Raw genomic sequence first — 21,790 nt, forward strand, 5'->3', positions numbered from 1 at the left:
TTTGTTTTATGAACCACTTTTTTTTATTGTCACAACCGACTAGTTTTGGCAACTCACATTGCCCTCTTCAGGGTTATTATATAACCCTGAAGAGAAACTAGTCGGTTATGACAGTAAAAAAAAGTTGTTCATAAAACAAAGTAATTTTATTTATACCTTTGAAATATAACAATGAACTACAAAGTTAGTGCTACAAACATTAAAAAAAAAATTTTTTTTAACCTATTTTGGTGTTGTCCCCGCATTATCAATCAAGGGGTTTAAAAAGTTCCATTTTTAATCAATGTTAAACGAAATTTGCTCAAATAATCGGTTCTTGTTACGGAAATAAATATCGTTAGCCCAAAGCTACAGTGAAATATCCCTAAAGAACCTATTCTCATATAATTGGACTTTGAGATGTGGAAGGGTCTAACGGAATTAAATTATTTAAAGAGGATTATTAAATCTATATTTTCACATAGGTCAACTATCTAACTTCATTATTTTATTATTTGAAAACATTAATTTATTTAAGTTATTACCATATCTGCATGTGTATCTCAAAATCGGAAATTTCGGGTTTATCTCACTGTTACTTTGGGCTAGCGATATATTAAATCCTTATTTAATTTGACAAAAAAGATTTATATTTACTGTCTTCTAAGTAAATACACACAAACTATCGTGGAATTATTTAAGCTTGCCACTATAAGGATATTGCGAATAAATTGAACATTTTTTGTACGTATGATTCTTCGAAATTAAAACTCACGTGTTCTTCGATTCTTTCTTTGAATTTCTTAATGGGCCCGTGAACTCTGCAGCTACACGCTTCGCAGATAGCTAGCACAATGTGCTTTCGTTATTATTAAGGGTACCATTAATATAAATACGTGGATAATGACTTAGTTGTGCACTTATCTAGGGGTATTATTGCTAATATGCGGCATTTCTCGAAATCTAGACCACATGAAATGTAATAGCAAATATTAAAGGTACCTACTTGCATCGAATTTCCATGAACTTTTGTGGTTAAGATGAATTTATTTTTAATCTTTGTACTTTCCTTTCGATATTTTAAGTCGCTTTCTTCCGATCAAAATAAGCGACTAGTTTATTAATATCTATACTAGGAATTATTGTTCACTAGCGCATAAAACTGTGGTTTCAATTCAATATGTCGGCTCTACGCTTGTATTTGAATGAGGAAGTTTTGTGCTACGGGAAATAGGACATAAAAAAAAGTTTTCTTACACGCTGTAAAAATTAGAGCATTTGAAAGTAAGGCGAAACCAATTTGAACAGTCACAAGTTCTTACAAGCAGAACTCAATAACTAGAACTTGTGATGTCGCAGACGGAGTAATTTCAAAATTACAAAACATTAAAAAATCATAGCGCTGATAATACGATACATAACAATAAATAAAAAAATGTTTATTTTGATAGTCTATTAACAAAAAAAAAAAACATTGAACCTCCTCACTTTTAAGGAATCTCATAAGTCGTTAACTAAATGCCACACAAGGCAAGCCGCTTCAGATTATATATATTCTTAAATATATTTTTTTCTTGACTGTCTAAATTTTTAATAAAATAATAATGCGCATTCTTTTTTATGGAATAATAATAAGAAAAGTAAACGTTTCCATACAGCAAATAAGTCCGTAAATAGTTTTTTTGTAGCCCCCTTAAAATATCTTTGTTGACTTACGGAGCTTCTGAAAATCATTATGATGCATTTGCGGATAAACCTATTAAAATTGTTCGCTTACGAAATCATTAATGACTGTTTTCAACAGCTGTGTAAATTATGTACTTACTACAAAATAAGGGGAACCGTATTCGCGAGTTTTTTTTAGTTTTGTACTCTAAATACGGATTTAAAAAAAAAACATTATTTTACACGGTTAACCGCCTTCTCATTGTACACAGTAATACAAAATTTAATATATCTACTACATTGGTACACGTAATGATAAAATTAAAGTGAAAAAAAGTTAATTATAAATTATACAAACCAAATACAATTGGAGAAAAAATTAAAATACACAACAAAAGCAAAGTTAAGTTACAAAGTACACTTGTATATGTTGCTCTTCAAAGAATTCAGAGTAGGTACTAAATATTATTCAACAGTATATATTGAGATCGGTAGTGGTTACACACATCAATAGAGACATTTACCCAAGCGTCAACCACAACCATAATACAAGATACTCTATTGGAGATCTGATACTAAGCGAAGGGGTCAACACTGTTCTGGCATCGAGACAATACTATTTCGTAGGCAAAAAGGTCCATAACCTTTTGCCAGAATCGTGGAAAGACAGGAGTGTTGTCAAGTTGCGGAAGGTGTTGACCTCGCTCTTTCATGACATTGGTCGTAGGGAGTCAGAAAATTTGATGCATGCCACGGATTGGAGATTCTTACTGGATGTCGAAAATAAAATATGAAAATAAAGAATAATTTAAAAAATATATTTATACAGATGGTAACTATGAAGTTTTGCATTATTTTATTTTATTTTATAAACATAAACGGCAAATCTGCCTTTTACAAACATTTATAATATTAACATATTTGGCTTAATATTATTTTTTTTAAAACACGAATTACCTTATACCCAAGATTTATATTTAAAAAAAATAAACCAAAAATTATACAAGATTTATAGTAAAAAAAAATAACCTAATAATTATACAGTATATTCAGTAGAAAGTTTAAATAATAAAACATTCTACAGTAAAACAACAAGAAAATCATAAGTACTGTTTCACACAGCAAGGCAAAGTGAACAAAAAACTGTAAATATATATATTATGAAATGCATGAATAAATAAATATAATTATCATGAATAAATTGTCTGTTTTATGAATGTATGTACGTGTATGCGCATGGGTGTATGTACGTGTGTGTGTGTGTGTATGTACATGTGTATATATGTGTGTGTGTGTGTGTATGTACATGTGTATATATGTGTTTATCTATATATATGTGTATATATGTGTATGTGTATAAATGTGTATAAATGTGTATGTGTGTATGTATATGTATCTGTAAAATGTGTATACGAGTAAGTTTATATTTTATTAGTCTGTGTGCTCTATCAATTTGTTAACTATTCTCATATATTAGAATGTAATTGCTTAGCTTGGAACGGGGTATGTACCCTTGTTAGCTGGGCAAAGTGAACGTAAAATTGGAATTTTGATAAAATGTGTAAATAAATAAATATGAAGAGAAAACTAAATACAATTAACGTAAATTTAAAGTAAAAAGTGAAATTCTAGTCATTTTTTAATTAATCGTGCTAAAAATATCAACAATATTCCCAAATTTATTAGCAATAATTGCCAACCTATTAATAACGTTATTGTAATTGACGTTGGTTCGGCAGATTTTTGTCAAAATAAATAAATGCACTATAGTGGAAAACCACGGAACCAAGAATTAACTTAAAATCTAAAATTTTCTTTTAAGTATTTAGATGGGTACTTTCGATAAACAATACCTGTATATTAATATGAATATAGTATTTGTCGGCCATGGTGGGCGGGTGCGCCAACCACCGCGAGCCCGACTTTCCCTATTCGATTTCCTTTATCAGGATATTTATCTGAGAGTCGCCATCAGGTCGAAAACACTCGTCTAGGGTTCTGGTATACTAAAGACAATTCAAATATTATACCGAGCGACAATCAAGTCGAATAAAAAAAAAAAACTAAAAATGATGTAACCTCGTGGTGTAGTGGTCAGCACGTTCGCCTACCATGCAATACGTCTCGGGTTCGATTCCCGGCATAGTTGATATTTATTTAAAAGTTTGTTTTTACACTAGAAAATTTCATAGTCCCTGGACCGGTACCTGAAGCGTAAGACTGATCATCTTACCTTAATGTAACAAAAGTGATGAAGATACGCTGCAATCGGTGTACCGATGCAGTACCCCATGCACCATTAAGTGCGGAAAGGGAATGATGATGACGATGATGACGATGATGATTTAACAGAACCCCTCGAGAGTTATTTAAACAATATAATAGTGATGTATCTACATTACGCCACGGTTCATCGCTCCAATATTGGCTGTAAGCCGGTTTTTGTGATGAAGTTTCCATTACATCCAGTAAAAGTGGTTAAATTGTTTATCATAACAGGCGGCCACTTTTTAGCATCTTCACTGCATTGTTTACCTCAACTGTGTTGTGCAATACTGGTGACTCTTGGTTTACCGCAGGTGGGGTAATCGAGCGTCGGGTAGCCGACAGATCATCTTCTTACAGAAGTTTTCGGGTGCAGTAAGGTCAATTCTATGTTCTGCTAAAACAGCCAGACCGTTTAAATACAGTTAAATTGTCATAATCACCTTCTGAAAAATGTGTCGCTCACAAAAACGGCATTTGCAAAAAACACCTACTGTATTAGAAAAATCTGACGGTACTCTAAAAATCATTAAAACTGGTTAAATACATACTTAGATTCTTGTTTGTAATGTAAAAAAACTAATGTATTCATTGTTTATCATTTGTCAAAATCAAAAACATTCCAACTGTCGTGAAGATTTGATCGTTCGCTCGTTTCATAAAGGCGCTATTATCTCAGTTTCACTTTTCTATGGCTGGCTGCTTTCTGCATAGCTACGTTCAATTACAGTGGCGAATTACAGCACAGAATACCCAGCTTGAGAAAGAAAAAAGAATGTGTTCTCACCGGGAATCGAATCCGGAACCTGCCGAGTGTGGGTCAAGTATTTTAGCCATTAAACCACGGAGGTTGCCAATCTATCTATAAATACATCATTTTGATGAAATTATAAATAAAGTTATAAAAAAAACTTCTTGGTTTAGTTTTACTTTATATTATTTTGACTAACGAGCGCTTTCGCCCCAGTAGGAATTTTCAAGACTGGTGAATTGTTTACAACGTTTATAGTTTTTATACTATTTCTGTCATTTTTTTATTTTTTTTATTTTTATTTTATTTTTTTATTTTCTTTTATTCAGGAAACATACAGTACAGTTACAAAGTTTAATATTTTACACAATTGAACTTAATTCTAATGGACCAGTGAAGTTTCCATATTAAAAAGCAATTAAAGGTTAATTATGAAAGTATAAAAAAGAGAAGGAAAAAGAAAACATAAATGAAAGTTGTTTAAAAATTAAAATTTAAGTGAAAAAAATATATTTTAAGGTTTGTAGTTTGTAGTGAGTATTTACAAATGGAAATAATATTAAAAGTGAAGAAAATTTGTAAGAGTAATTAAGAATTAAGAATGGAAATAAAGAATGAAAAACATGCTCAGATGTAAAAATAAAATAAAAAAGTAATAACATTTTTTTTAAAAAAGGAAATACATAAACACATATTTATTTTAAGGGATTCAAAGAAACGATGAGAAGTATTTTTAAGTGAAATATAAGACAGTAAATTTAAATTTAGGTCAATTTAAAAAACATCTTCAAAATTAATGACACATTATAGTAAGAGCAGCAATATATTGATTTTATTAACATATATAATATAAGTAATTAAAAGTAGTTTAAAAGTATAAAAACATGCCAATGGCAGCAGAGAAAAAAGAAAAAATAAAGAAGGAATAACAAGTATAGCAAGTAATCTTTAAAATTTGAAAAAGCAATATAAGGAGAACATTTTAAACCGAGAGAAGTCGATAAAATTTCGTTAAAGCGATTTTAGTAGTAATACAAAATTTCAAAAGAGAAATTTAATTTATAATAATAATATTAATGTATGTAATTTGAGTGATTTAGACATATTTTGGAGATAAGAAGATCAAACAAGTATTTTAACAGGGGACAGAAAACATAAATATTTACAACTAGTTTGCTAAACAGTAATTTTTGGGAGTTATTGGACCGAAATTGGGATTAAGCATTTATTATTTAAAAGGTGGGAAAAGAAAAAGTGGCGAAATACAACAGAGTGGAAAATACACATTTTAACAGTGGCACAATACTTGATTTTTGACAGGGAAGTTTACATACCTATAGATGAATGACGAACCAATGATAGCTTTATTTATAATTTTATCAAAATCATTAACTATGCAGTTTTATCAAGAAATATCAACAAAAAACGTCAATAATCTATCTTTAGTCTTTTGATAAACCGTAAATATATATACTGAAGTGCACTGTTGTAAAATATTTGTATAAAACCACTTACCAACTTTTTAATGTATACCGGTTTTTTAGATGTACCTGTCTCTTCGTCAGGACTCAATGCTCTACTCTATTCGTGTATTATTTACACGTTGATGTAGTGAGAGCCCTGACAACGCGACTCGTGCGTCTCGTACATTACATACATGAGACATTCGATATGTGGGTTGTACAATTTTTTTTACTTAGATTATTTGAAATGATTGACCACAAAGTTAATCAACAATAAAACTAATTGGTCCATGAAATATAAAAATTAAAAAATATTTTCATGCTTTGTCCTAGTATGTAGGTAAAATAAATAATTCAGCTAGGTGAATCTCACCCACATCAATAAAGGTTTCAGCTCTTTTACTTCACAAAAATCGACAAATAGATGATTTGAAGAAATATGAATTGGTCATAAGCCCTGTGAATGCCCAGACTTCCATATTATTTTTCTGAGATGTTTTCCGTCTCTGTTGGAGTTAATGCTCAAATATAAATTACATTTATAAATCCGTTTCATATTTGAAATCCAAAATTGATCCTTACTTTACAACTTAATTCCTATTTTCTAGCTCAGGGTTTCCCAAAGTTTTTGCACGAATTTTAACGGAATATGTAGCTTATTTTTAGGTTAGGTTGTTCATAATAGTAAAAATAAAAAATGTTATTAAAGCATTTAATTTTTATTTAGTAATTATACAATTCACATAAAAATATGAGTGAATAAAACTCTCGATGACTCGCATGATCTTGAGTTTTTGAATCGCAAATCTGGTACTTGGTGAGTTGAATTCTTACATATATTATTTGATGTGGCATCGAGCCTGTTCCTTCACTTATTTTATTCATTATTTTCAGCATAATTAGAAAATCCCACTTTGCATAAATAAGTTTTAGCTTTGTTTTGACACATGTGTGAAATTTTCGAACATACTCGTCCTGATATCGTTTGATCTTTGTATTTTTGATTGAAACCAGAGTCACCGATTAAATCAATTAGACTTTCATAACCACATGCGCTTAAGCCTTCTTTATCTGTCACGGAAAATGGATTCCGAACCCAGGAATCGTCGTTACTAGTTATAGGAAATTTTTTCGAAAGAGTAGTTTTTGTATAGAATTACTCCCATTTTTTGCGAAATACCTGTTCAGGCTCCGTGGAACACTGGTGTTCCCTGTTCTAGCTCAATAAAGACTTTGTAAGTTTAAAATAAGCTGACAAAATTAAAATATATGCAACAATGTTTTGAGTATGTCCAAATGTTTGCAGACTGGCTGGGTTACCTCTCTAGTGAGTTATTTAGATCTAAGTTTGTTGTACCAGAGTGGGTAGGGAAAAGGGAGGTAGGGAGGAAAAAATATTTTTGAAAAGGGAATATGGAAGTTTAGGCATTTACAGGGCTTATGTATACCTGTCATTGAAATGTTTTCCCCCTCTGTTGCAACACATTTAGATTAAAATGTACGCATAATTATCATAATTTAAAATTTAATGTATTTTCAGTCGTCTTCAATGACTAAAATGGTGGCTTTCGTGGTGTAACTAATGTAGAAGACGCTTTCGGATTCGATTAAATAAAAATAAAAAATGACAAGAATATTATTTCTACGCGCGCACAAATTGAATATAAATATAACGATTACAAATTATTTATTTGCGTTAGCCGGGAAAAAAATTATTTGATCAAAAAAAATCAGTATTTTATATATTTTCCTTCTGTCGACCAACCTGCTCTATATCACCTCTGACCAATAACAATAAACATCAGGCGACTGCTAAGAATGCAGTTTCCTTTCCTTTCCTCTTTTGCCATTCCTTCTCCTGAAATGACGCTGATCTGACGGTAATGGGCGCGATGGCGATGTGCAGAATGCGGTATAAATCGATAAAAAAAAAGTTCGGATACGCGAGCGAAATGCCCCATCGTTTATCGTTTATCGTCTAATCGATGTATCGACGTGTAAGCAATAAATTGTCTTGTTTTTACATCTCGTTTATTAGCAAAAACTGCGCATTAATCAAATATTTTTATAATATATCAATGTAGTAACAGTGTTATTTATTATCAACTGCATTGTTCAATGTTATTCAATTGTCATCATAATAATATTAGCGGCAGATTAAAAAAGGTTGATAATGCTCAAAACGCCGCGCGATAAAATAATATTTTTAAGCTACAAAATAATTCAATTTTTTAAATTCTCGACGGGATAGATAAGTTTTTTTTTTTTTATACACGTTAAAATTCTAAAATATTGAGCCGTTAAAATTATTATTGTGATAATGATTTCTATAAATAGTTTGTAATTTAGGTAATCTTACATAATAAGGCAGCGAATATTGATAACATCGAATTTATTATACTGTTAGATAAACGTAATGCCGCCCCTCGAGTGGTTTCACCGTATGTAATTTCCTGTAAATTTTATTTAATTTGCTCGGCCTTTGTGATTTCTTCCATCGCTGAATAATTCCGATACCGCCCATACCGCAATAGATAACGTGGTCCGCTAATGGTGGAAGATGATGTGTAATTATGAGTGCCAGAGGTGTCTTGTCCATCTCGGGACCATCTCTAGATTACCTACCTTGCGACTGTATCGCGACCATTACGCGTCCTTCCCGCAGACAATGAGTGCTGGATTCGGAGCCCCGGATTCCATCAGGTATCCCAATTTACGTAACGTGACACATTATGGTGATCAGTGTGTCACTGTAACTTATTTATTGATTTTTTAATATGCCTTTAAGAAGATGATAGCGCTATTTGTTTAAAATTACAAATTTATTAAATTATGTTTCAATTGTAATTACAATTTTCTATTAAATTTAGAAATAATCCCGAATTGTATCTAGGACACAAAGTCAAACTTGGTAAAGATAACCTGACAGCGGAGTTGCCAAGAAAAATAGGGCTCAATTCGGTTGCTTTTGGCAAACTAAAATATATTTTTAAAAATAAAAAAGTCTCTGAATGCTTAAAAAGACAAGTTAATGAATCGTGTATATTGCCAGTGACGACGTACGGACTAGAAACCATGTCTGTAGCACAAAAAACAGCCAGAAACCAAAATGCACGCATCGATCCGTGGAATGACGGATGCTCGGTGTATTTCTAAGAGACTAAGAATAAGAAATTAAGAAATAAGGCGTCGAACCGGGGTCGTGGATATCATGGGTCTTGCAGCAGAATAAAAATGGCAGTGTGCAGGACACTTGGAGAGGCAAAATGATAGCAGGTGGACACCCAACATAATTAAGTGGGACCATGGGCAAACAAAAAAAGTGTTGAAAGGCCACACAAAAGATGGGTCGTTTGGAAGAGGCCTTTATCCAGCAGTGGAGAGAATAAGGCTGAAGAAGAAGATTTTATACCTTCTAAATTTTTTTTACAGCTGTTTTTTTTTTAAAAAAAATTCTTTGATTAACATCACATAAAAATACGCATTTTTTTTCATACTTACATGGCAAGCTGATTTGCTGATTGTCAGTTGTCAGTTTTCTGAATTCGCCTGTTCAGAGAAACACAATTAAAATTCAAAGACTTTTACAAATGACCACGAATTAAATTAGTACAATTTCTTTAATAATGTTGTTTGTTGTAGTGTATAAAATAATAAATCTTCGCCGTTTTGACAAAAGTCACATACCTAAAAAAAAATATTTTGAGAAATCACAATTTGAAAGTTGCGAAACCGAGGGAAAATCAGATATTTATGTTTTGGAGGTTTTCTATGCACATAATATAATTCATTTATGTCTTTTTAATAAAATCTATTGTTAACTTTTTCCTTCTGATGCATTTTTTAATATCTGGAAGGCTTTTTAATAAAGCAAGGTGGCTAAAATCGGTTTAAGTGACTTGCTTATTTATAACTCGGACAATGCGAGCTATAACAGTTAATTAACTAACATTATTAATGAATACCTCTGTCGAACAACTGATTTATGAATAAATGTGTTTCGTGTGTTTCTTATTCGAGGAAGTTAAGATATCCATTAAACAGACAATTAAAATTCAGTTAATTAAAATATTTCTCGTAATGATTACGTTGTTTTCTTTCCGTTCAACTCGTACATATATATGATATATGCATGTTTTTATTTAGGAATCGTCACTTCATTGATCGATCGATTTGTTCACACGATGTGATTCGATGTTTCGAGGAAGTTGCGGAACGCGTGATCAGTGATCAGGCATCAGGCTGCCCGGGTGAAGGTCGCCTCAGCTGAACCTTGGCTAACTCATCCCGGGTCACGATCTAAAATAATGATCATTTTTGTTAATGACGTCTATGATTCTAGTCATTTCGATTGCGTTCTGATAACGCAGACTTCGATTCGACATGCCAAATAACATGTTTAGAGATCATGTAATCTATTAAGTTTGTATCTTAAATTGCTCAACACATTATGTTCAAGTTGTGGTGTGACTGTAGGCTATTGTAATTTATTATTAAATCCTACGAAAAACTTAAGAATATGTAGAGATATAATTTATACAAAAGTTTGGGTAGCTAAAATATGTTGTATGATGATGAAATGATTTATTTTAATTTTATTATCACATTATATACATAATATTATACATTTATTTGAAGTTGCTTTGACTATCTAACTAGGGTTATTTACCCCGTTCCAAACCAGTAAAAAAAAGCAGTAATCAATACATAAAAAAAAATAAAGGTAGTAGACATAGTAAAAATATAGTAAAAACCTAGTAAAATACATAGTTGAAAAAACATAGTCAAAATTCCAGTAAAAAATATATTAAAAAACGTATTTAAAAACCTAGTAAAATATATAGTAAAAACATAATACATAGTTAGAAACATAATAAAAGACACAGTCAAAAACATATTAAAAAACACAGTAAAATACAAAGTAAAAACAAAATATATAGTAAGGAAAGTAGTAAAAGACAGACAGGCTTCTAATGTTACATATTATAAATCTTTCTTTGGAAGAGTCAGATACATAACGGGAAATATGCTTGCACAGCCCGTGTACTCTCGTATATAATTACTTACCGACTTTTATATGTCTATCGGTTTCGAGGCGTACCCGTCTTTTCGTCAGGACACCAATTAAAATAACATGCATAAAGCACGTGGTTTTAAATCAGTATGTTGGTTTTATATTTTTGTGCAACAACTATAGTGAAGGTGTATAGTAGGATTTGGATATTAATTTAATTGGTGTCCTGACGAAGATACGGGTACGTCTCGAAAGGCACACAAACATTTAATAAAATGTTACCACAAAGTTAATGCTTAAGATAATAATTAATAAGATATTGTTATTATAAAAGTATTAAAAATACAATTTTTATGCATGTCACACTAAAATTCAACCAATCGTTTTTCTATTTAGGGTCAGATAGGGAACAGTTTAGCAAAAATGTTTTTATTTAATTTAAAATAAATATTTATTTATTTAATGAATAAATAGAAAATATACTTGTGAATGATAATACATACGATTTTCTGAAGTCACTTACTTTTTACCCTGTACCCAAGATCTGGGGGGCCTACAGAGAGTATTAAGATTATATGTTTTCAATTTCAAAAAGGTATATTAGAATTTTCGGCAAGGTTGTTAGATGTATTAAAGGGCTCACATTCAGTACATTTATTTATTTTATTTTATTTTATTAGGTAATTCAACAAAGATACATACTAGAAAACATACAATTTGAAAGCATTCGTCGATACAATTTTACATGCATATATATCTTCAATTATAGAATTACACAAAATAGATTTATATATTAAGATGTAATACATATTTTTGAATATTATTTTATACAGGATACAATGCAATAAAAAATAAGTTGTACGTGTGTACTTATTGAATAAGATTTATCCCTAAGAGATTATTCGCAAAAGCTGAGAGAGTAAAAAACTGCAGAAAAGGAATGAAGTAAAATAAAAGAAATATTATTACTGTTATAGTGTACCCCGTGTACCACCTGATCTTATACGGTACAAATTGAGACGGTATAAAGTAAAATCAATATTTATGTTCGAAAATGTGTATATTCGTATGAAAATTTACAATATCTTCGCCGGTAACCTGCAATGTGTAATGTCATCAGTGGCGCTACAACCCGTTGTGGGCTCTGGCCTCCTCCGGAATCTGTCGCCATTCCTCCCTGCACCCCGCGGCTCTCCTCCAGTTCGTCAGGCCAATCGCTCTAATTTCACTTTCTCTGCTTCGTCTGCCTTCTGGAGTGGTATAAAGAATCTTCTGTGGGGTACGATTATCATTCATTCTGAGCACATGGTTTAACCATTGTAATCTTATTTCAATGAATTGAGCAATGTTGGGTTCGCCATACAGTGCCTTCAATTCATGATTAAACTGTCTCCCCCAGCTCCGTTTTGGTTGAAAGCGCCAAATATCTTCCTTGATATTTTTCTATCAAATACTAAAACTGTATTTTCATATCTTTTGGTCATAACCCAGTATTCGCCACCATATGCAATGACCGGTCTGAGGAGAGTTTTGTAAATAATGGTGTGTTATGTAATGTTTGTAGGCCTCGTGGTGTAATGGTCAGTGCGTTTGCCTACCATGCAAGGTCTCGGGTTCGATTCCCGACATGGTTGATATGAAATATTTATTTAAACGGGTGTTTTGGCTGAACTGGTATCTGAAGCGTAAGAAAGTATGCGTATTCCATTCTTCATTTAGAAAACTTAATTTTATTTTGTAGATAAAATTGAAGATAAATGTCAACTTCTCGTTGTAATACGAGCCCCGGGCCCCGATTACAATAGGAAGTTAACATTTATCTTCAATTTTATCTACAAAGTAAAATTAAGTTTTTTGTATGAAAAGCAGAATATGCATAATTTTTTTTCTTCCAAACTTGTTCAATTTTAGGTTACCGATGAAGATACCTTAAATGTTCATGTTAATATACTCATTTTCGTACACAAATATCAGTTTTTATTTATAGACAGTCGAAGATAACTCTGTCAACTTACCATTGTAATCGGGGCCATGATCCTGTCCATCTTATGTATTCTAATGATAATAAAATTATCGAATAAACATATTTTCTGCCAATTAAGAAAACGAAACCCTTCAAAATCATTAATTAATCGCTAATGTTAAATTTTGATTCGGTTTGTAACGGTAAAATGGAACATGTTGTAATATTTATGATAATGTCCTCATGAGATTTGCGATTCACTATCCTTGATTAGAACATTAGGAGCCCCGGGGCCGGGCAGGTTCATTTCACTACGAACAATACTAAAACACGACTGACATATTTATTTATCGCTTCTTTGTTTCAGGTCTGGTCTGATTGGATGCTCTATCATAGCTCCGTGTGGAACCCTCCACCGCCGTGTGATGATTTTGACGTTGGGTATGTCTCAATTTTTTTACTTGAATTTTAAGATGTTCTTTTATGTATTGTTAACACTTAAGAATGTGAAGTCTGTACATTGCACATATCTTGACGTGTATCTTTGTCCGGGCGGATGAAGAATACAGTCATGTGTGTGTGAAATAGAACCAGCATCTTGGACGTGTGTTTTTGACTCGATACCTGCTCGTAGGTAAAAATCCAGATAAAGGAAATCGAGTGGATACACTTCCGCCTCGTAGTGTAGTGGTTGGCGCGTTCTCCTATAATGCTTGAGGTCTCAGGTTCGATTCTCGGGAAGGTTGAAATGAAACATTTTATTTAAAAGTGATGCAGTGTTCACCACTGAAGTAGTGAACACTGAAAATTTATTTATCTGTTTTATAGCAGTACAGATCTCATTTGTTTATTTTTGTATATTTTTTAGAAATTATTTTTAAGAAAAAATATGTTTACCGTGTTCTATATTGTACTATAGTTTTAAGTCAAATTGTTTCGTTTAATTTTTGAATAAATAAAAAACTAGTGGCATTGAGAGGATCCTGAGGGGTGGGGACGACGCCTCTGTCCATACAGTCTCATCCTCCCTTCTTAATCTGCATAGAGTTTGTATTCCTTAGGAATATTTAAAATAACTTTCCTCTGCGCAGCTGACTGAGAGTCCTCCAGGTCTCCAATCTCTATAACAGCTGCGGGTGGATGTTGGGCTCAAGGATCCCCTCAATGAAGTATTTAATTATCACTGGGTAAAACTGATCATCTTACCTTCCTGTAACAGATGATCGAGGTACGCTGCATTTTATTTAGTGATGCAGTGCCCTATGCACTACTGGTTGCGGAACGGGAAATAATAATAATGATAAGTCATAAGTGTCTCGACTCTTATAATTAATTAATGTAGGTATGTTATTCTTCGAACACTCACCTTTTTGGTATTTTAGCCCAAAGTCAGATGGGTCGAAGTCATTGATCGTCCCTAATTCGCACGAGAAAAATGTAAAATGTCAATCTTAATTATGCGCACAAATTTTGATGAGAACACAACATCCCGGCGGCCGTTTTAATCAATTATACAATTTGCGTTTCCCGAAATTTCTCTCGACGAATCTAAGTTTGTGCGAATAATTTCAATGTGGTCGCTAGGTACTCAGAATGGGACCCTCGGCGCGGCGCGGCGCGGCGCCACTGTCGCGGGTTAATTATCCGCCGAGACGCCAGCTGTCGGCTGGTGTCGGCCACTATCTACAGTAGGCTGTGCCAAGTCTCACTTCTCGCATAAATTTAATGAATAGAACTAGATTAGATTCAATTTTGACCATTATGCAGATAAGAGACCGTTACAGCTGATTTGCTCGCATATTTAAACCACCCCCTTGTAATTTGATTCATGATGTATAGTGCTAACATAATACGAATTCATTAGCTACTTCGGCGTTGTGCATAATCAAAATGATGTTTATTGATAAAATTACATCCAGAATTTCACTGGCAAAACCAGTGCACTAAAAATGAGCTCATTCGACCAACTAAACTAATTGGTACAAATATATATATAAACGACGGAAATCGATTCTTCTATATGAGATCTATTAATTGATGAAATTAAATTTAAAAAAAATGGTATAGGGTCAAAGCACCAATGAATGACCGTTAAAGGTTCTGCTCGTAGTGAAATCCACATTAAAAGTATAAATTTTATTATTTAAGCGTACAAAATCAAAGGGAACAATAAAATACACATTAATTTTTTTAAGTACTTTTACTTTTTTATTGAAATACGAGTACTATAATTATAATTAATATTACCCTAAAAAAATAGCAGAATCACCAGTAAATGACCACTACTACCCCGGTAAAAATAATACTCAGATTTAGTTACATTATAACATTATAAAACACTCTAACACATTAGAATATGGATATATTCAAAGAATTGCATAAGAAATAGCATAAAATAAAACTTTTATCACACCTTTCCTTATAAAAACTCTATCAATCTCAGAACAATAATGGTAAGACGCACTATTAACCTTTGACAACTTATAGTTCAAAACTGATAGATTTGTTTCTTTTCAAAATATGTGTCCGCCTACTGCTTTTGTCATAGTTTCTAGAGTTAAAAGTTTTTTGACGTGACACATGTAGCTATTCTTATTATATTGTGTTTTATTAACCAATGGTCATTTACTGGGGGGTGGTCATTTACTGGTGCTTTAACCCTATGTGCGAAGTTGTAGCGAGTCGAATTGGATTGAATTCTCATTCAATTGTGTAATACTATAAAACATTAAAAATAACATTCATGAAAGCAAATAAAATATAACCAAAAACCAGTTAATTAATACTTGGTGCAAAAGTAAACTTGTATGTTAAATCCTAACACAAATCAACTTTTCTTGACATTCCTTTCATAGAATATGTAGATACAATATCGTTTTTGTGAAAATTCAGACAGTTTGTTTTTTGTCAATGAATAGTTTCACTTCTATAATATTGATATTCAGTATAAAGATGAATGTATATATAGATGGTGAAACTATTGAGAAAGTGGATGAAATTAAGTATGAAGGTATAATATTAGACTCAAAATTAACTATGAATGCTAACTTTAAGCATGGTTTTAAAAAAAAAATTCTTTCTAGGTAGATTGAGAAATAAATTAGATGGAAATACTGCAGAACTCATATATAAAACTAAATAAAAATTTTCATCATTATATTACTAGAAATAAAGATAGAATAAGGCTGCCATAAAAAAAAACAGAATCTCAAAATTGATAATGTACAAAAGTTTGAAAATGTATGAAGAGATGCCTGAATGTATGAAGAATAAAACAAAATTTGAATGAATTTAAAAAGAAATATTATGTGTACTGTAAAATGATGTAAATAGATATGTAAGTAAAATAAGTGTAAATATTAGTTTATATACTATGTGTATTGTAATATAAGCTGAATTCAGAATAAAATGATAAAAAAATATGATTAAAGATGTAGAATTTCTATAAATAGTATTTTTTGTTCATAAAAAAACCTGAAATTTAACTTTTCATAGATATTTCGCTTTGTGAAAACGGTCTTATTTGGGCGATAAAAAAATGAACAAAAATTAAATTTGATTCGTCAAAATATTGCCGGTTCCTTCTCAACAATAACGGTGCGAATGAAGAAGATTTGAATTGAAATATTCAACGTTCCATTTCCACTGATGGCCCCGCCCTGCCCCGCCCTGCCCCGCCCTGCCCTGCCCTGCCTGCCCTCAGCCTCCCGTCGGCGCTGGAGCATTGACACCGCGTGAGGATCCGATGCGGATTTGGCGGTTGTAAGGAAACACAGCACCGTTACGCCATGAGGCAGTTCGTTCAACTGACGGCTGACTACTGACTACTCCTCGCTGACTGTTCTCTCCTCGCCGGAGGGGTGCCTTTGCCCTTGTCTCCATTGCTCGCCAGCGCGTGAATTCGTCTAATTCCATCACGTGTTTTTCCTTCTTTGTTGACACTCGTTTTTTAAGCCGATTCTTGCGGCATCATAGGACGTACAAACAACCGATTATTTCCGTACGCCGCGCCAGGGAATTTCTCTATCATTTAATTTCCATGCATAACTGTAATCGGACGGTCTATTAAATTAAATATTAGTAAATAATTATACACGGCATCTCAGGGCCATACCGCGAAACTTCGGAGGAAATTTTTTTATAATGTACTTTTAAAAATATCTTAATCTTAAGAAAAACAGCATTTTATTTTATTTTTTAAATGCTCTTCGCACCGGTCGCGTACTAGTAAGGGGCTTGGTAAGGGGGTAGGTATGGGTTTGTGGAAGGAATGCTAGTCAGTCACATTATAGATATTATCCGTTTTCAAATTATAAAAATTAATATATTTCATTAAAAGATAATTTTTTGGAAAAAAATATTAGGATTTTTTAAAAAGTGTACCACAGGAATTTTCCTTTAAAGTTTCGCGGTCTGGTCCCGAAGCACGTGTATAACCATTTACCGACTTTTCCGTCTACGGGTCGAGACGCATCCGTCTCTTCGTCAGGACATTAATTACACTAACACGCTTATCTCACTATACAGCTTCACGGTAAGAACGAAACAAAACACCACAATGGTGATGCTTTAAATATTGATATTGTCATCTATAACGTCTTTAAGGTTTTATAATGTGTATTCTTATATTGCGATTAGATGTTTTGTTCTTTTTTCAAATAAAAGAATAAGGGTTTTATACTAAAGAGAATTATCATCACCGTTTTCTTATCCACGCCCAGTTGTGCACAGGGCACTGCATCAACAAACTGAATGCAGCGTACCACGGTCACCTGTTGCATGAATGTAAGGCGATCAGTTTTAAGCTTCAGGTACCAGGCCAGGGACAGTAAAATATTGCAGCGTTAAACCACCCTTCAAACAAATATTTCTCGTCGACCCCGTCGAGTCGAACCCCGGGACCTCAAGCATGGTGGGCGGATGCGCCAACCACTGCGAGGCCGACTTTCCCTATTCGATTTCCTTTATCAGGATATTTATCTGAGAGTTGCCATCAAGTCGAAAACACTCGTCTAGGGTTCTGGTATACTAAAGACATTTCAAAAATTATACCGAGCGACAATCAAGTCAAATAAATTTTAAAAAAACTAAAAATGATGTAACCTCGAGTTGTAGTGGTCAGCGCGTTTGCCTACCATGCCAGAGTCTAGGGCTTGATTCCCGACACGGTTGACATGAAATATTGATTTGAAATGTGTTTTTACACTTGAATATTAATTTCATAGTCCCTGGACTGGCACCTGAACCGTAAGACTGATCATCTTACCTTTATGTAACAAAAAGGATCGAGATCAAGGCTGCGATTGGTGTACCAATGCAGTGCCCTATGCACCATTATACGCTGAAAGGTAACCGTGGTGATGATATTAATTTGTTGTGTTAGACACAAAAATAATTTAAACATTATGATTTATTTCAGATTTTTACTCACGCAATTATTTTAAATGTGTATTTTTGACTAATAATCATGAATTTTTACTTCAAGAATGTTTTTTCTTGTCCAAATTAGATAATACAAAAATACTTAAGGGTATTTATTATTTGATTTATAAATAGGTACCCACTTATCATAATAAAATGGCTGAAATGTTGATGCATGTTGAATTTAAAATGCTAAAAAAAAAAAGATTTTTTTTTTCATGAAATGTAGAAATTTTCGTTTTTTTCTGTTATTTTAATTTTTTTTATAAAATCTTATACTTCGGGTTGTTGTTTCGTATCTCGTACTTTCTTCGTTAGATTATAGATGGCGCTAGAAGTGCCTACTTTCCGGCGTTGTTATCGTGATAATGATATCGTCGGAGATACTGTAATTCCGCGTAACTATCGATTGAATGTTTTGGCAGGGGATCCGAAAAAGCGTTCTGTCATTATATTACTTACGATTTTGATCAACCGAAAATACAGCTGGAGTATCAGAAAAACTACCACTATTTAAAATAAAATTTGCAATAATTAAAAACTAATGGCTCTTAGACCTTGTAACGAATTTATTTCAGTAAAACATTTTCGTAAAGAGAACATAATCCGCGGTATTGCAGTTTCACCGACGACGATATGTATCGATGTCTCGAAGGTGCAGTGGCCAAAAACACTGGCCAAAAAGGATATTCGGGGTCAATTTACATGCGAGAGTAAACTTTATAAAACGGATCTTCTTTTATCTTAAAAAAAATGAAGGCATTTTTTTGCACCTCAAGAGGCCAAGAGCCCCAATTACAGTGGTAAATTACAGCACAGAATATCCAGGCTTTAGAAAAATCATTTTTTTACACCGGGAATTGAACCCGGAACCTTCTGTTTGTGAGTCAAGCGTCTTAGCCATTACACCACGAAGGCCGCAGGCATGTTGTAGACATTTTCTTGGACTCCACTATTTTCATGGCCTGTCAAATATATTTATTTATATTACACTCGTTTACATATTCATGAACTTATTAAGGCTTTTTAGGCTGTGCCCGTGCTAAGTCATAATAAGTAACAACAAAAAATACGTAGTAAAATGAATTAAATTATAATAACATGTGATGCGATAGAATAACAATCCAGAAAAACAAAGTGTAAATAATAAAATTCCAAAGAAAATATCATAAACAAATAATCAGATATACATATTAATAAATAAATTATACAAATTGAGTTACATAGATAATCTAAAACAATAGTATCATTGAAATTAATTTTTAAAAAATCGAAACCATAATTGAGATATGATTAAGCTTTATTTATAAATTGTGTATTTAAAACCCTTTCCATTTTCAATATTATCTGAGGTAAAAAATTATAACTATGCCAAATAACTCACTAAAAAAAACTTTGCAGTAAGTATTAATAATTAAAATAAAAATTTATATTAATTAATAGTTCTTTCTTATAAATGCAGTTTTATAATGTATTTATATTTTTAATTTTATTCGATTAATTAATTCTGGATATTTATATATTTATAAAGTACTCAGTTAAAAAAAAGGCTTGTTTTTAAAAATCAGTTTCATTAGTAATGAACCAAAGAATTCTTTACATATCTTTCTTACCCGGAGATAAAAATGATTTCGTTTCATTTAATGGCTTCTGCTTTTCTCACAGATTTTATCGTGTTAGTTATTATTAAATACTTTATAAATATCGAAATTCCCCGATAATGTATGCCGTAAGTTGCTTTCGGAAGCAGTAGCACTAAAATCGGTATCGATGTATGAATAATGAGGCAATGATATAGCTAATGGGCATATTGAAAACATCGTGATTTGTGTGAATAAAAATCTGATCTGTTGAAAAGTTGATGCTTGAGAAACAGTTTGGTTTTTGAAATAGTCCATAAAAAAGTTGTAAAAATCCTGTTCTATGATATAGGTACTGAGATCAGAGATACCTATACCCAAATTCTTACATAATTTTTCGGGATTTGATAACTTCTGTGACAAATCAGTCCATATTAATGATGTGGTTGTTTGAGAAATTCTTTTTTTTTTTAAATGTAAAAAAAATCTCATACATAAAAAAGCTACTAATATACGTAATATTATGACATAATGCTAACTTATGAACAATATATTGTATTGTAACCATACAATACCAAGATATTAGAAAGTCGGTATAATCTGCTTATAATACACTTGACAAAAATGCGGATACGGCTTTATAGCATTACATATTAAAAAAATATTAAATAATGTTTTCGGTGAAAATGGTCCGCCATCAAGTATTCCGTTTGTATATGACGTAAAAGCTTTTTCACCCCCCCGTAAAGTATTATTCAATTTGTTTGTAAAGTATTCTGATTGATCAAACCTTTTGAAATAACACGAGGAATAATTTTATTATTTTGTAATAATTTTGGACCGAGATGGATTTGAAGTTAGAGATGAACTTGGATGAAAAGGCAATACATAAACAGTGCTGAAAAAAAAGGTTGCCTGTCGAATCGTGTACTTTGACTTAAAAGATAAGCTTCGAAAGTTGTTTCTAAAACTACGTTTGTGGAATACTACATACACCATCTTTAAGACTATTTAGAGCGCTCAAGTCTTGATAGGCTGAACAATATCTCCGAGCTACCCAGTTTTCGCAAACAATAGACAGAACTTCGATCAGACTTGTTATTCAATTTGCATCTGCCGTCGAACATTGCACGAAGCGAAGGAGCTTTTCTAGTTTTATATTAGGGAATACATATTTTTGTAAACATATATCTGTCTATAAGCAGAAATAAAAAATACTTCTATAGCTTTCTTGGTCGTATGATGTGAGTTTAGTAAAAAAACAAATGGAGCTTAACGAAATACATATTTGACAAGCACGATAAGAAAAAAGTCTGTCGGAATATTATTTTGCCGTAGATGTATCTTGACTTGGCTACACGGAGTGTTGATGTTACTGATTGTTGCAATCTTGATTTGATACATTCTACTTTTTAGTACTTTTCTTTTTCCTCTTCTGCTAATCGTAAGAGTTATTCGTGTTTACACCTTCTTTCAAAAGCTTTGTTTCGGTATTCCTCGATATATTTTGCTCAGTAGCCAATCTTGACATCGCTTCATGTTCATGGCCCGCGTGTGAAACCTTCGACGGAAAAAAATAGTTTCCCGGGGTTCTCGATCATCGCGATATGAAGAATGGGTAGGGAGTCCGCCACTGCGCGTAGGTAACACCGCATTCCTAGCACGAAAGTCGTCAAGAAGCACGGGGTA

General features: G+C 32.4%; 1 protein-coding gene across 1 annotated transcript in view; it reads left to right on the forward strand.

The window, feature by feature from the left end:
• The window catches only part of LOC148280131 (telomerase-binding protein EST1A-like), a 131,517-nt gene that overhangs the window by 34,890 nt on the left and 74,837 nt on the right, over positions 1 to 21,790 (forward strand). The window contains exon 3 of the mRNA XM_088228879.1: positions 13,468 to 13,541. Coding sequence (XP_088085005.1) covers positions 13,468 to 13,541 — 74 coding nt within the window. The remainder of the gene's footprint in view (positions 1 to 13,467; positions 13,542 to 21,790) is intronic.

This window comes from Micrasema longulum, unplaced genomic scaffold (assembly GCF_059751315.1).
Source record: "Micrasema longulum isolate JH-2025_06_02 unplaced genomic scaffold, ASM5975131v1 h1tg000612l, whole genome shotgun sequence".
NCBI lineage: Eukaryota > Metazoa > Arthropoda > Insecta > Trichoptera > Brachycentridae > Micrasema > Micrasema longulum.